Source organism: Corvus kubaryi, unplaced genomic scaffold, assembly GCF_017639235.1.
Source record: "Corvus kubaryi isolate FWS band 111438036 unplaced genomic scaffold, C.kubaryi_AGA036_p1.0 137, whole genome shotgun sequence".
Taxonomy (NCBI): Eukaryota; Metazoa; Chordata; class Aves; order Passeriformes; family Corvidae; genus Corvus; species Corvus kubaryi.
In genome coordinates, this window is record NW_024580671.1 from 16,584,779 (window position 1) to 16,602,338 (window position 17,560).

Below are 17,560 nucleotides of genomic sequence, written 5' to 3' on the forward strand. Positions count from 1 at the left end.
CCTGTATGAGTCATTGAAAATCCCATTAAAAAGTAATATGGTGTTTTGGGATTTTTAAATATTTTAATTTTCTTTTTGTACTAATCTTGGATGATTTGCTAATAATAGATTAAAAACTCCTTAGGGATGAAAATAATCCAGGTGCTTTACAGAATTCAGATCATGCCACATATTTTGACAGCAAGCCAGCTGCTTTATGGCTTCATAGTAAATATCATCCCTATTTAGAGCACTGTTTTCCTACTGAACAAATCCTTTGTTCTCTTATGTATAACTGCTACTTAGAAGTGATACCAAATTGTTTCACTGACGTCAAAAATGCAGAATTACAAGTCAGCTTATTTTGGTTTTCTTTCCTCTGGCTAAAAATACAGCTTTTCAAAAGATCCACCATGAAAATGGAAACTTTCCAAGGTTAACAGAAGTCAACACACTTGTCAGTGGAAACTGGCCTAGAATTAAAATGCATCTTTTAAACAAAAATGCCATCTTTTTCATACTTATGATTTAGCACTGTTGGTTGGTTGTAATGATGATAACATGACAACAGGAGGTCTTGAGCAGCATTTCTATCTCTTCTACTGAGGAGAGAATAGCCTGCAGTATTTACAAGATCTCCTATCCCATATTACATGCTGTAAGAACCAATTTGCATCAGTTATTGGGGAATAAAAGAAACAAGAAAAAACATGTAAGTTTTGTTGGGTTTGGGAGAGGAGGAAAGGCATGTTTGTTTCTATGAACTCAGAGACTAATTAAACTTGGAAAGTACTTTGGTGAAGTTTATCCAGTAGAAAGAGACTTGAAACTGAATAAAGCAGTACTGGAGACCTCAGAACCCAGCTATGAAATGCCAAGACTAACTCCCTACTGTATCGATCTCAGCCTGAAAAAAACCAATCAGTGATTCTAAGCATAGTATATTCTGTCAAATGCCACTTAAATTGCAACAAGAAGCAAAGTATCGCCTATTCAAATGTCTATCTGCATAGTAGAAAATGCACAACTGATATCAAAAAGGGAAAGAAAAAGTATTATACAAACCAAAAGGCTAACAGTGCAGCCAATCTTTTTGCCATCCACTTCTCCCATTTTCATGCAGTCCCTAAAGCAGAAAGTAAAGTCAAAAGGAATGATGTTTATCCTCTTACAGTGAGGCACACCTCAGAAAACAGACATATTTGACTTGGCAAGCTGACTGAAATTATGGCATTTGGGTGAACAGCAGACCTAAGTGGCTAAGGGATTTCATGCCCCCTTTTGTAGTACATTGAACACCTCAGTTGTCAAGAAAGTCAATGTTTTCTTTCTGTCTTTGTCATTACTATATGAACTTTTTTATAACACAGATAAAAATAGCCTGTATAACCATGCTGAAATAAAAGAATAACAGGCAGACATCACCATGTAGTCATTAAAAGAAATTTAACATAACTGTAAAACATTCTTGCATACATGAGCTAAACAATTGCCCCAAATACTCTCATAACTAACAGAACACCACTGTTTTGAAAGATTAGGTGTCCTAGAGGTTGTAATCCAACAAATCCCTGAAGAAAAACAGCAGTGCCATGCTTCTAGAAATTAAGAGTTCAGTCTCTTTGTTGATGAAATAGCTTTCCTTATAAACTATCAGTGATGATAGCAAGTGGAGTACTAGGTCTCACCATGTGTCCCTATGGAATCAGAGAGAAAACCTTACGCTTGAGCTCTAGTAAAGTGCTACAGGCAATAAGGAGGACTAAGCTGAAATCTGAAGCCTCTACACAGGCTCACAATTGACTGGGAAAACTGGTTTTAGTCTCGCACTCCTGAAAGAGAGTAGGTGCCTCTCATTTCTCTCTCCTTTGATCGTGTGGTAGAGTCAGATGTGAGGTGTTCACCCAGAGATCATGTCTTTGTATACATACTTACTGTGCCAGCTGACACTACAACTAAGCATGATTGACACAGTGATAAGAATTTTACATATTGTGTAAAACAACTGTCAGGTGATTAGTACTGAGCTCTGTGTCTTCAGACAGACTTGAGTCACTAACCCACTGCCAGAAGTTACTACAATCCCTGACAGGAAACTCATACACGCTACGGGATTTTTACACCATGGGGAGACCACTTGGTTGTTTTCATCCTGCCAGTTGCATTTTCCTGATGACTAAGCAGCTGCTGTCAGAGATCCTGAGCACTTACAGCGGATGTATCCATGTATCCATGTGCAGTCACTGTTTGAGCAAGATAACCGTATTTGTTCCTAATATTTCAAAGGTGACAACCCTACTTCTAAATTGTGATAATCACTCACCTGTAGTCCAGGAGCCTCTCCATGAGGCGAGTCACAGTGGCAATTAATGAAACACCACTTTCCCTCCATGTTTCCCTCTCAATTTTCTTCAGCAGACTGAAAAAAAAGCCAGAAAAATTTCACTGTTTATTTTTAACTGTTACTATGACAACCTCTCTGCTTTTACCAGTACCTTAATACCTTAGCAACATCTTTGATAGTTAGATTTTCTTTTACAAACACCCTCCCAAGAAGCACAATTTGCAAACAGTGTCTTACCTAGGATAAGGACCAAAAAGTGGAATTCTAGTCCAGGAAGCATTGACAAAACAAACGATTTTTGTATTAGCTGAGTCAGATTAAAATATATGAAATACCTAATTTTCAGAATATATTTAGATCCCAAAGACTTAACACACCTCTTCCATAAAATTTATATATTTACTTCACATTGGTATGTTAGAAAATGCAGAATTTAAAGGTGTTCCTAGAAAAGAATATTCATCAGCTCAAATATACTGTCTCAATTTTTTTAACAAATTTTTCATTCTCACCTCTCTTCTCTAATACTTCAGTATGCATGAAATTTAAGAATTGAGGAGGGATTTTAATAACATGATTCCCTCTCTTCACTTAACATTTCTTTCTGAGAACATACTATCAATGCACATGTACAATTCCATTAGCTTAAAGTGCCATAAGATTCTTTTATTAAAAACTGTTTTGCTGAGTTCTTACACCAATGTAAATGCAGATTACACATTGAAGTGGAAAGATATCCAAATGGTAATGTAAGTGGAGCTGTCAGTAAAACTATACTTAATATAATTTTCTTTATTATTATTCTTAGTATACTTCTGCTACAGGCCTCTGATTTTCACTGCTTATCAACTTATTTATTAATCATTTAGGCATGAATTTCCCACATTTTCACTATATGAATGAGCAAGGAAATATTTATAAACAGATCTGTGTTACTTTTATGCTTTCGTAAAGGAGCTTAGGTGGATGTCACATCCATGGAGATACTTCAGCAGTCTCCCTGAAAATGTACTCAGTTATGGTTTATTTAGAAGCCTCTGAAAATTACCACATCCATATACTTAGAGGCTTTAGAGAGTTGTTAATAGCATCTCTGAACCTTCCTTCTGCAGTGGGCAAGCTGTCAGCTCCACTGACCTTCATCTACCCTGAGCATGCTCAGTCCCTCTCCTACGTCCAAATTTCAAACATGTAAGAGCACTCAGGAACTCCTACATGCCAACTGCACCAGCTATACACTCCAGCTCTGCTCCTTACAGACTCAGGGATGTCACAGATGCAATTCTCCAAACGAATTTGACCTAAATGTAGCTGTGCTCTGCTGGAAGTGAGGAGGAAATACTGATCTTCATCCTGCACCCTTGCATGCATCTTAAACTCATCTCTTCAGGAGGCAATCAGATGTCTTTCCCTCACAATCAGAGACTATCTGGCTATCTGTCGTTGCTAGCAGGCAGATGACAAGGCTATCATTAACCAGAAAACGCTGAAGCACGAAGCTGGCATCTCTGTTTTCCATACAGAATACACAGGCTACCTTAATTTGCTTTTGAACCCCTTATGTTCCTTCTAATACAAGCATTTGTGTCTTATAAGAAATAAGAGTACAGCCTGTCACATTATTAAACCTTGATTAGTGTAGTGATTTTTCCTTTCTACTTCCTTTTAACCCTATATTAAAAAGGAACATTTCAACCTAGATTCAACAAAATAATTACCTATAGTTCCTCTAGAAAAACAATAGAAGTCTGACGTCTCTTTCAAAACAGATTGTTCTTATCTGCATTTGACTTATGCATTTTCTTTAAAATTGCACTAGCATGTTCATTATAAACATACAATTTCTAATAATGGGTTGAGTAGATACATTCAAAGTATGTATTCAAACTGACATCAATGTCGTCAGTTTAAAAAATTTATGACTTGCCTTCTGTTGCATGTCTCCCTCTTCCCACCACACATTTCCACACAATGCAGAGAACAAACACTGAGAATGAAAAAGCTACTCAAATGTATCCTGGCTAAATCTAGGTGGAATTGAATCCCTGTTCTTACAGATCCCAAAGCATAGCCAAGATGCTTGGCTATATTGTACAAAGCACTAAGGGGGTTAAACAACATAAGGAAGCAATAAAAATGTTTCTGTCTATCCATGCTACTATAGCCTAACGCCTGGGCTCACCCGAACAATTATACTTTGCTTTGTTTTTTTTGGTGGTGGTGGGTTAATTATTTTTAATCTTGGGTACCCCAAGAGTAAGAAAATGGTGACCCAGAACACCAGAGTTCTCCAGGGACAAACACCAGGCTTAGAACAATGATCAAGGCTAGATGAGTCATTTAGTTAATGGATTTTGGATGCCTAAAGCTCAGACTTATTCAGACTTTTAGCTCACAGGCAGCTAATCCTAGAGGTGCCTTAAAACATCTGGATGCCTGTTTTGGAGTACAAAGACCTCACTATAGCCAAAGGTTCCCTGAACGAGTCATAAAGGCTCTCAAAAAACTCACTCCAGACAGAGTCTAATGGTCTGGGCAGTGCTGAATTCAGTCATGCATTTGGGGAAGAAATTAAGATGACTGAAGGCAGCATAGGAAAGGTAGCAGTCATCACTTTTTATATAATAGCTTCATGGCTAGAGAAATCACCCAGAAAGTGGCAGAACTCAGTAATAAATGCCTGCCCAGCTGAACGTCAGCTACAATCTCTTCAAAGAGAAGTCTCACTGCCAGGCCCCCAGCAGGACTCATTAGTCCAGGTTTTGTGCTTCAGTAATGTGGCCACCTAACTTCCAAATCTGGAATGGCTTGTCTTAGGCCAAACTGAAATACAGCTACAGGAGTAATAAACTGGCAGCATCCATCGGACTCAGAAGAAAGAGCTACTTGAGTATATAACTTGGCTTCTGAGGATTTAATTTTAACCAGCAACTGTTTAATAAAGTGAAATAATTCTTTTCCCTGAGCTAATTAACTTAGGAGTTCAACTGCAGTATTACAGTGTAAATGTAGATCAGAACAGCTTTCATACCATAATCACAATAGATACCAATTGCAACATCTAGTTTCTCATAATAACAAAATGTTCACTACTTCATGCTCTGCAGGTCCTTCAAATGACATCAGGAGCTAATCAGTGAATAGTCACATTCAAGTCCCTAGAAAGACATTGATTCAAAATAAACAGCAGCCACCTTCCCCCTACTTTCTGTCTTTTTATTTGACATAGATAATTCCGTTGTAGGCAGTAAATTCTAAGCACATAGTATTTTAGCTATCTCCAGAGATGCTTATAATTTATCCTTGAAAACAGATGTTCAGAGGAAAGATGCAGTGATTGTATCTGGGAAAAAAAAGCAGTTAACGTGGGAGTTAAGAGATTTAAATTCATTTTCCAATTCAGACAAAATAAACAGAAAGCATGATAAAACCTGAAAGTGTCACACCCACTGCAGTTCCCAGGCTGTATTCCAAGTTGTGTGTGCATCCCCCTGGCTCCCAGTGATACCTATCAAAATTAATCATGCCTAATCTTCAGAAAGTTCAGGTAATACTGTAGCATTTGCTTTCATGAAAGACTAGAAAACCACTGCTTGCTGCAAAACTGTATTACTATTTCAGTTTTTGGGCACCTGCTGCATCTCTGCCACTTCAGCCTACACAAGTCTGCTTTCTTGCACTGTGTACAGACACCCTAATATTGCTCTGCAAAGATCCTCTAATATTGCTTAGTTTAAGTTACCCATGGAAGAAATAAAGAAACCCCAAAATCTCAGGCTAACTGACCCCGTCTCTTGCAGTCAACTCCCTAAACTGTCCATCTGATTTTCATCATTTTTCTTCACATACCCTAGAACAATATGTCATCCTCCATTTTAGAATTAGTACCTTCTACAGGCTCTCCTCTTGAGAGGTGGTAATGCATATAGTTGAAGTAAAAACTAATTGTAACTACTACCTTTTTTGTTAGCTGGGAGTGAACTCAAGCAGTTACTCTGAAATTTCCCAAAGAGTTTAGTTTTACTTCTGTTATACCATGACAGAAACCACAAGTATCCTGATGCTGTGAGACATTTTGCAATTTAAATTACCATGGCTATGTCTTCGGCATTTAGATTTATAAAAGGCTCTCAACATTTTTCACTGTACAATGTTTAACATTCCCCAGCTGAAATCTAACTCAAAACCATAAAAAAATTAGGAACTTTGTTCGATACCAGTATGCTTTCTTATAGAATTTTAAGTTATTTCAGTGATAGACACACTGATGTATTTTAAATAGGCTTCATTTTATAATTAGAGCTTTTCCTTTAATGACTTAATTTTACAGTTAGAATACTGTATTACTAAAATATTGAAAATATCTTACCTTTTATTATCTTTATGCAGATTATGAAAACATCATGAATAATTACAGGAAAGCTCTGCCTTAGCATACTGAATTGCTATTTGCTATTATTAATTCAATTCCATACTATTCTGCCTAATCTCTCTACCCACTTTTGCTTCTATACATGATAAATATTTAGGAACTCTATTTTTTTAACTCAGTACAATTACAGATTACAATGTGTTTGCTATTTTCAGACACCAAGACCTGAATCTTGTTCTTTAACCAAAGACAAGAGAGCCAAAAATAATACTTGAAGAAGAAGAAATGATTAAGAAACTATATAAACAGGAAAAAAAAGTCACGTATTTAGTAATACTGAAGAAAACATAGCAGCTTGGAATCCTAAAGAGGAACAGTACATTTCCTACTAAAATAAACACATCAGAAATAAGTGAAATCTTTCACTTTGGTGGAATTGAGCTCTGAGAAACAACAGAGACAGAGTCCAGTTCTTTATTTTGTACCTGTACTCTGTGACAATCATTTATTTCAGTCAGGGAATAATTTATGGGCAACTTTAGGGACTTCAGCATTATCATTTGCTTTTCCTACTAGACTTAAGTGACATGTCACTTATGAAAAAACACTAAAAGCTTGGCCAGTAATTTATAAAAGAAAACTAAAAGAAATAATCTTATCAGAATAAACACAATTGCTTACATCAAACAATAAATCAACAGGTGACATTACTCAGAGGAGTACAAGTTTGTAGCAATAGAAAATCACTTACTAAACACTTTTTGTTGAATTGTCATGCCTTGTTTTCAAAATGCTCCATCTGAGCTCTACCTGCATCCTATGCAATTAGGAAGCATTTATTGCTTTTCTGATTTTAAAATTAGTAGGTAGAGAAAGAGAATGTTCTGTGATATAACAGATTTAGCCTTTCCCAATTATATCTGCATGCAGGAAGTACTGCCAGACTTTACAGATGCTATACAGCACCACGAAATGTTTTATTCTTCAGATTTTAAGGAAACAAAAAAAGAAAAGAAAAAATGAGCATCACAACTGGTTTAAGCATTACTTCTCTACAATGACATTAGCATCTGATACAACCAACTGAACTCAAGGAATTATAAGATAAACATATTACTCACATACTGTTGAAGAGTTCTCGGTATGTTTCATCACCTTTACCTTCTGACATTAGGCTGTCCAGTTTGTCAATCAGCTTTGCTTCCACCTGCAACATATAAGTGTGGTGTAAACAGCTTCTTTTCCTTTAATGAGATTAGAGAAAATGGAGGGAAGATCTAGTTTTATGTAAGGGACTTTGCTAAATGAATATTTTAGAATTATTGGTCAATCATGTGATAAGTCACTTCATCTCTTTGAAGCTGTTATCATTCCCGAGGTTTGTGAGGCTTGCTTTTTTTTTTGGTGGGTTTTCTTTTTTTTTTTTTTTTTGAGGGAGGGAGCTAATTTAAATTGAGCAACGTGACTTTAAAACTACAGGCTGAGTAGCATTTGCTGCTGCTAAGGCAGCTATCTATTTATGGAGTCAGAGGAAAAGCACACAGCCCAAATAAATTGCCTGAATTCTCACTGCAAGGCTGTAAGCACAAGCTATTTTCTTAGACTTAAGTAAAAAGATCATCTTTTGTGACCTGCACCCCATTCTTTATAACTTAATATTCATAACTGCCTGCACCATTCAGAATACTTGGGAGCTCAGACTCTCCCAACCTTCTCACCTGCCACTGTATTTCATTAGAAATCAAATTTGCTGGACTTAGATATTAGCTACCAAAGAAACTTGTGGTTAAGAAAATCTGGTGGTTAATGATTCTTCCAATGCACGTTTTTAAGTGTATTGATTATAAGAAATATAGAGCTGATGCTACACTGTGTATTCACATTTCAAACCTCCTTTTTAACAGTAATATATTAACAATCACAAATCCAGGAGAGAAACCAAGCTGTTGTCTTATTTTATTACAGAATAAATCTATTACAATTTACACTTAAACCCAAGCTGAAAACACAGAGAAGCAGAACAAGTGGATTTTTTTCTTTCTCACTCCTTGTTAACATTTCTGTGGGAATTTTTAAAAATAAGCTTATATATTGATAGCAAAAACTACCTACTTACATCACATGCACTCCCCTCTGTTCTTAATAGTTTGTGTTTTGGATGCAGTTCCCACCCTAAGCATTATGATTACCTGGGAGTAATTATAATGTTTCTACTCTCCTTCATTTTGAAGCCTCAGGAAGGAGGGCACTGAGAATGGTTTGAGGCAGTCTGAAAGAACTGAGTGGGAGCTGTGGGAGCAGATGGCACTCTTGGTCGTTCCTTCCTAGCCCATTAAGAAAGTGTCTGAGCAACAAGAATGCTTGGATCTTTACTGAAGAAGAACATCTAATCTTTTTCCATAGTAACCAGAAGGGAAGCTGGTTGAATCCTATCTAACCAGCAGTCTGTACTACTGTAAGGCAGAGCTGAAAAACCACCACAACAACCTTGTTGAAAACAGCTCAAGTTTTGTTCTTCACTTCAGCAGGCCATGGATTTTATCCTTCATCTTACATAACTACCATGATAGTATTAGCTGGAGAATCTTACTAGCCCTGCAAAGAGTAAAAAAGGAAAACCCTTGTAATCCCTCTCCAACAGCAGAGTTGTGGATACCTTCTCCACCCTGAACCACCAATGGAGCTCCAGGTTCAAGTCCACTAGGACTCTATGAAATGCTTGGTATTCAGTCCTATCTTATAAACAGCTTCACACAAAGTACCTGTTTAAAGTTGCCACTTCTCCTTTGTTCCCAATCCATCATGTCATGGAAAATAGGAATCATTACATTCCTCAGGTCTGGCTGAGGGATCAAGGTCACTTCCAGGAACGGGCCAATCAGTGCTGGAATGAAGTGAAGCTTGTGTTCCCCTAAAATGAAAATGAACATAAACTTGAATGTGAATTGGGTATCCTCTGCATTATCAAGCAATCCAAATGCTATCTGAAGAATGAAAAAGTAGCATTCTAAATGTCTATAGATTTTTTTTAAAATCACATGTCCATCACAGCACAGGCTATTTCTTAAGCCCAAAAAGTGAAAGCTATAGACAATACAAGAATATAAGGCCAACATAATTTATCAGATTTTATTATGCAATACTGAGTTCAGAAGTGACAGTGGGTTAGCTGTATGCGAAGTTAATCCTCCAGCAAAAGAACAAAGACAGACAAAGCACTCTCTAGGCATTTCATTTATATTTCACAGGAATAATTTGGTTTCTAAGCTTTACATCCTTGTGTTTACAAAATGGTTAACTGCCTGATATTCTGTGTTCATCAGAAAGATGTAAGTACTTTGATTTTTACCTATCTTTAGTTTTGCAAGTATAGAAATGGAAATATGTGTTTCAATTGCAGGAAAAGGAAGATATGACTCAGCTGTTCTCAAAACAACTTGCTTGAAAATCAATGCTGAAACATCTTCTATTATGTCACCACATTCCACTTAACAGAAAATGAAGTTCTTATCAGAAAAGCTAGAAATGGCATACAGTAAAGACTGACCATTCAGTTTCAGTTTTCCACAAGTAAGACTTCTGACATCCTCAAAATTAAGGGATTATGAATCAGGATGCATTGATTTTCCAACATAGGAATTAATTTACGTCCAGCCTACCTCTGGATATTCCAGTGGGCATTCAGCCCTGCTTGCTGCCCTGTTCAGTGTCTGAGTTTGTGCAAAGGAGAACAAGAACTTTCCCTTTCTGGAAACATCCTAGAATGCTTATCCATATGAAAGCAAGGTGACTGTACAAGCATCAAGGCTTACGACGACTCTTACTGCTACAAGAATTGTAAAATGCTGACTAGCATGACACCAATTAAAATAAATATCCTGACTATAGTATTTAATTGGACACATTACAAGATGAGATCCATATTGTGTCCAACGAAACTCACCCCTACTGAAAGGCATCACTTGCCTGCATCCCAGGTTTCCATTCAGCAGAAAACAACATGCGTGGGGCGGTGATGCACACTAAGGTGTGCGTGCAGGAAGGAGATGGGTCCTGGGAGTGGATCCTTGACATACCAGTTTTGAAATACCCATAATGTAGCCACGTAATTTAGAGGGATGTCTTAGTGAGTGAAGCAATACTAAATATTGTAAATAAGTAAAATATGCTACTTATCAGACATTAACAAGATATTAGTAAGAAAATATTTCTTATTTTGAACATGTCTCTCTTTAGTACAGGCTGATCTGAAAGACAGTTTTTTGCAACTTCACATCTTGCTGGGGAAAAGAGTGACAGAACTGAAATGACAGTATCTCAGAAATCACATCAACAGAAATCTCATCATCTGATGATTGTTCCTGTATCTTAAATAAGCCTTCTGATGAAGTAAATATTGAATAACTGAAATACAAAGATGACAAACGTAGTGTCCAAATCTTCTACTCACTTTTTATTTTTTTCCCACACAACATTTAACTGCATTTCTCTGACACTCATACTTTCAGTTTGCACAGTTAAAAATATAAATGTGTTCCTAAGTTAATATTCAAGCATGTATTTTTTCCTTGTTGATCAATGTGTTGTTTATACATTAGTCACTGACTTGTTTATGCCTCTATATTTTAGTGCAAATAAGACTTCAGAGAAGACTTGATGCAAACCCAGCATCTCAGGAGAGCTTCAGAATTAAGACATGCCTTGTCCTTAAACTATTTGACAACATGACTAAAAATAAGAACATGAGTATATTTCAAGGCATAATAATTCTGCCCAAAAAGAGTAGTACTTTCTTTCTTCATTTTCTCTGATAGTATTCTCTCAGTTGTCTGTGAAGAAATAGGAATAGGTCAGATACAGTATCAAGGCTTAGAAAACTGAGTTTAGCTATAAAGAAGAAACTACAGATGACAAACTTTTTCCTAAACTTGAATCAAGACTTCATACCTTGAACGTAATTATCAACAACTCCTCTATCCCTGGGAAGTATATATAATAGCTGAAGAACTAATAATTTGCTTTCATTTTATGAGTTACTGATGATGTGTTTAATCACTTACCTAAATTTTGCCACATACTGAAGATTTCACATCCCATTGTTACCCGCATGTCACCATATCTGCAGTGTATCAAAAAATAAAGCAAAAAAATGAAAGATAATTTAAGAAAATCAAGTTCATATGCCATTCTGTGACATTATTAAATGAAATGTCTCATTTGTAGTCCACAAAAAACAACTTTGAAAGTGCTGGTTTCTTCCAGGTTTTTGCTCTTTCAATCGTACCCAGCTAAAACAGGATTCCTAAACCCAGGTTTATTCAAAATATTGCCAAAATGCTACACGTCAGTAACACAGCTGTGAAGTAAAACCTATTTTTTGCCGTAACATGTTCCAGTTCTCCCTCTGAGAACAAATAGTTTTGTTCTAACTTAAAGAAATACAATTAATTCATACAGACAATAGTGCAGTGCCCAGCAGAAACACCTGAACAAGTGTGAGTTGGCTCACGCATTCTCCGGCAATGAGTGGCTGTTTCTCTCCCCGTGTCTGAACCACTTGAGGCACTCACATGAAGGCTATTGGCTCTGAAGACCCGTACAAAGGGCCAGAACCAACTCTTGTTCTAGTCAGTGGACATACTGATACATTTTTCTTTCAGTGGGCCCTCTTGCAACCTCCAATGTCTAGCATCTTGAGAAATTTTAAATCTGTTAGTTTTCTATGAGCTGATAGCAATACTTACTTTTCTAAAACCTTTTTCTTCTTGGAAGGTGTGAACATCTCCAGTTGCAGACATAACTGGTTTATAAAAATTACAGCAAGAAAAAAGTAGGAATCCCATATCTACAATAAGAATATGGCATGTGGTTATTTCATTTTCTCAGTACCACAATTTATGACCACTCAAGATGCAAAATTTCAAATCACAGCCCTTGTTTCAGTCTCAACTAATAAATTACTCAAACTGCTTTTGACTAAATTTCTTTGACCCAAAATATACTTTTCACCAACTCCAAAATGTTCAGCAAAAATACATCTATTTACATATCCTACATCTCTAAATTTAAAAGTTTCAAAGTTACAGATTTGGTTTTTTCATCCCTCCAAATCAGAAAAGCTTACTTTTGGAAACTTTCTTTGGGGTATATTTAAATAGAAAACCGCACTTCAAGTCCAAACCCCAAAAAATTCTGACACCTCAAAAGCTATCACATAACAAGATTGATATTCTCTGTCCATCACACTTTATAATAGTATTTGCAAGTCTCACTTGCTGCAGCCTTCACTGGACAAAAACCAAAGCCAGGTTTTGTTAAGACATTGCAAATATACAGATGTTTTGTGCTCATGCTTTATGAATTAGATGTTGAATATTCTACTTCTAAGACTTAGAGATAAAATTAAAGATAAAATACTAATTATTTTAACAACCCAATTCCATGACAAGAAGTGTAGAGGGAGCCCTATTCCAGACCCTGCAGTTCAGCAGGACAGCAATAACATTGCTACTCAAGTTTAAGGAACATAGAGGCCTTGTTCTACAGGCAATTCTTTTATCAGTTTAAGCCTGAACTTACAGAAATTCATAAAGAATAGGCTTCCTCATGTTCAGTTGAGTAGATAAATCTGCATTCCTGCCCATCTATCTAACAGAAGTCTGAATTTTCAGAGAAGCATCCACAACCCTGCTGGAAGTCAACAGGAGCTCACTGTCTTCTCTAGGAAGGAAATTCTGCACTTTTCATGATGCAGTAGTTGGACTAACATCTCTTGGTTGGGCAGAATATTCATTCAGGTTTGTTTCCATGGAAATGTGTCTTTTCAGACACATTCCTAGATGTTCTAATCCTAAAAGCATAATCTGTAATTCACAGTTTATCATAAATGCAGTATCTCACTATATGAGGTACCCACTAACAACTTTAACTACATTCACCATGAAGTGTCATAATTTTATAATTTTAATTATGCAGCATGTTAATTGGTCTTGAGAGAAATTACAAAAATATAAACCTGCATTTTATATAAATTTGCATTGATTAAAAACATGAAATACTTTTTTCTTTCTGTGATAACAAAAAAATAATAGCTAAATAATTTCATTAGCTTTTCTGATCCAAAAAATTGCTATGCAAAAATCCTAAATAAGTAGTCTAACAAAGAGGCTCAAATAACAAAATGAAAAAAAAGATGAAATTAAAAAAACCTCACAGCAGTCATTTTTAGGATAGTTCTGCATTTAAGAAAAAACATCTCTGAGTGTTTGAAATTACTGATTTAGTACATGTTCTAGCTGTTTAGATGCTGGAACTAAGTTTAAGAACCACCAAGACACAGGATGATGTAGCAGCTATTGCATCTATAATTTACTCTACCTTGTAATCAAAGTTTTCATTTAAGAAGTTTTTACGAAGGGCATCCGAAAGGTACAAGACTGTAGTAATGATCACACTGGGAAGAAAAGAATGAAAAAGACAGGAGTTCTCATTAAGTGGAAATTCATATTTAAGAATCAAAGCCAGAGAATTTTCCAGTGAAGAAACAGATGTAGCATGTCCTAGTGGCACTAAATACTACATTTTCAACAAATCATATAAATGCCTGACTTACCTGCACCTATTGACAGAAAACATGCACATTGAGATAAATAAGGTGTGCTGTAAGAATGTGCACTGAAAACAGAGATTCTATATAGAAGAATATAATTGGTCAAGACCAATCATAAACTTTGTTCTGCAAATAATTATGACATCAGATTTATTACACACCTTGTCTTAATAGCATTAATACACACAGTTGTACAATTCGTTTTCAGCTTTCTTGGTACTGAAAGTATGTGCATATAGATTGCAAATATAAAATATCTAGTAAATACCAATATTCAACATTGACACCTCTATGGACAAAAGTCTTTTTAATGACATCAGATAAATGCAGAACTGCATGAGCTCTGAGAGAAGGATCTGCTTCTAAAGATCTTTATGCTGTATGTTGTAAATACTCATATATTACCCTACATTTACAGCTGCCTGAATTGTAATAATCTATCTTAAATAAATATATATGACCAAGATCCTTTCACAGTAGTTGTCACCAAAGGTCAATGATGGCTTTGTTTATTGCAGCAACCAACTTCGGCAATCAACAGAAATAGAATATTCTTTGAGATTATTTAAATACACTAATTTCAATGATTCAAACCTTACACTAACCTCTGCAGCACTCTTGTCTGCCAACATATTTAGTCAAACTAAAAATCCATATAAAGCATTAAATTCTTTTTGAAAATGGTCAGAAGTGAATACTTACGGAGAAAAAAAAAGATAAACACAGAATGATCTTTTTGCTGTTATGTATTTTACAACAATCAACTGTTTAAAGATCTTCTGAGAAAAAGGTTATATCTACACATTTCATTTAATTACCATCTGTCTATTATTAATACATTTAGTTCTTCTTTGAACATAGTTCTTGACCTGCATGCTGTTACATTGCTAAAATTTGTTTCCCTTTCTATACATTGGACTTCATTTTTTTTACTATTTTTTGCAATGCATTCATGACAAAAAAAATGGTCAAGTATAATAACAGCAATATATATATTTCAAGGTTATAATATTTTTCATTTGTATAACACTGGAGAATTAAATGTTAGCCAACCCACCTAGGAGATAAACTATATTTTTCTTCTGGCACTTTTGACAGTTTTCACATTTATAAATAAAAAATGGCTATGTATAATTTAACATAATAGTAGTTCAAATGTTTGCTTCCATCCTTCTACTTTTAAAATTACTGTCCCTGCCAAACTTTACCTTCTTGTTTGATGTGCCTGAACACCTGCAACAGCCATTTGAGACTGTTTTTAGAACAGTGCTTGAGTCTCATGTTTCATTTATTCCTATTCCATTGTTCAAGTGTCCTTTTCATACATATTATTTTCTCAACAATTACTCTGTAACTTTTCTATCCAAGCAGTGTTCCATGCTTAGCACTCATCTCGAAGTTAATCCCACTTTTTCACCAATGGAGAGTTACAGCCTGTGTACAGCACTCACTTTGCAGCATGGAACACAAAGTGAAACGTTAGCAAAATGCAGTACAAGCAAAGTTAATAATCGAGGCATGGATAAGAACAGAGCCCCTTCATTCTTGTTGTTGCGCATGATTTAATTTAAAGCCCATATGCTTCACAAAATGGAAACAGTTTGTATATTTCAGGAAGACATTCTGATAGAATAAGTCAGTTCATCAGAATTATTGCTTTGTAAAATTTCCACCTAAGTCCAAAGTAATAAATCCCTGAAAAACTTTACTCAAGAGAAAATTCCACAAGATCCGTAACCATACTGCCAAGTTTACATTACATAGTTCTATTTATGTCTGGGACAATTCCTTTCTTGCTACATTCCTTCCATGGCAGGTGAAACTGAACAGAAAGATCTGCTTCAATTCTTATGAGGAGGTGTATAAAGTAGACATCTTAAATGCAATTTTTAGAATATTTTTTGAAGATTTTTCCTGACATAACAGAATAATTGCAATGCAAGTATTTCTTCCTATAAGAAATTTAGCTCAGGTTTTATTTATTTGGTAAGCAAAAGATATGATATGGATTAGTTGATAAAATGTGGGTCTCTAACATGAGATCTATGTTGTAGATAAAGAAACCTCAAACCACCAGATGCAACACACAAGGTTGAAGACATTGTTTTTGACCCACAATCTGTTATTCTGAATCTAAAATCAGGTAGAACAGAAAACAAGCTAAGGTTGGGGATGCTTATATATAAAAAAAGAAAAAATGCACAAAACAGAGGCAGCAGCCAGAAGACAGCTGCCTGATCTGGTACAGTACTCACATTCCAAGTTGATTCCCAGCCAGCAATTTCCAAACAACAACAACAACAACATTCATCTGAAATCCATCTGAGTATCAAACTATAAACTGAGTTTGTGACAACACTTGCTTTTCTTTCTCTTACCACCTGCCACATATTTGTTCAGAATGCTGGTTTTACAGGACAAAAACATCTGCTTGTAGCTACTAAGTTATGCTGGACCCATACAAAGGATGCTAGCCCAATGTCTGGTAAGGCCATTGTTGTTGGGAGTGGCTTTTCCATCAAATTTTCAGAGCAAACCTTTCTGCAATAAGCTATTTGAAAAATCCAGAAGTTCAACAACTGTTTACTGCCTGGGCTGTGCTCTGGCAACTTGGCTTTTGCCTGGGCAGCCAGTGGTAGAAAATGAAAGCTTTCCTTTTCCATGCTTATATAGGATGAATGTATAACAATAGCTTCTCATTCCATCCTTTGCTATTTCAGAGCGAAATATTCCCAAACACAGAGGTATTTGAACAAAAATGTCTTTCACAGTTCACAAATAAATGAAATAAACCTTGAATCGTGTATATGTTATGCTTCTACTGTTATGTTTATGAGCTTATTTACTCACGCGTGCCTATGTATATCTATGCTTTTTGTGAAGGACTGAATGCCAGGTTCAGTTGCTAGCAACATTCTGTATTACATAAAAGCAAAAATGTTGTTAGCAACACTATGTATTACATAAAAGCAAGAATTTTTGTTCATTGTAGGAGTCTCAGACTCCTACACCATGGGAGCTAACAGGATTCTTCAGAGCAGTCATAATGATGACCCTAATGCTGATTTGATGTCTTCCCTTACTGTGTATTCCATTTGAGTTACTTTTATAGTAATAATAATAGTAATAATAATAATAATGTATTTCAGCCATTACTGAATTTGATAACCAAAAGGATTGTCAACTTAAAGCCCTTATGCCCAACTGTCAGTAGATATGTTTGAAATTTCAGTGTAAGCAACATATTATGTAAACC

General features: G+C 35.7%; 1 protein-coding gene across 5 annotated transcripts in view; it reads right to left on the bottom strand.

Annotated features, from left to right (window-relative positions):
• Positions 1-17,560, bottom strand: part of DOCK4 (dedicator of cytokinesis 4) — a 233,550-nt gene that overhangs the window by 33,205 nt on the left and 182,785 nt on the right. For 3 of the 5 annotated variants that reach the window (XM_042018041.1, XM_042018043.1, XM_042018045.1), the window contains 8 exons: positions 14,073-14,148; positions 12,440-12,540; positions 11,756-11,814; positions 9,458-9,606; positions 7,817-7,902; positions 2,561-2,587; positions 2,303-2,398; positions 1,045-1,105 (listed from right to left, as the gene is read on the bottom strand). In XM_042018041.1, the coding sequence (XP_041873975.1) occupies positions 1,045-1,105; positions 2,303-2,398; positions 2,561-2,587; positions 7,817-7,902; positions 9,458-9,606; positions 11,756-11,814; positions 12,440-12,540; positions 14,073-14,148 (655 nt within the window). The remainder of the gene's footprint in view (positions 1-1,044; positions 1,106-2,302; positions 2,399-2,560; positions 2,588-7,816; positions 7,903-9,457; positions 9,607-11,755; positions 11,815-12,439; positions 12,541-14,072; positions 14,149-17,560) is intronic. The other 2 variants (XM_042018044.1, XM_042018042.1) reach the window with 1 other exon arrangement.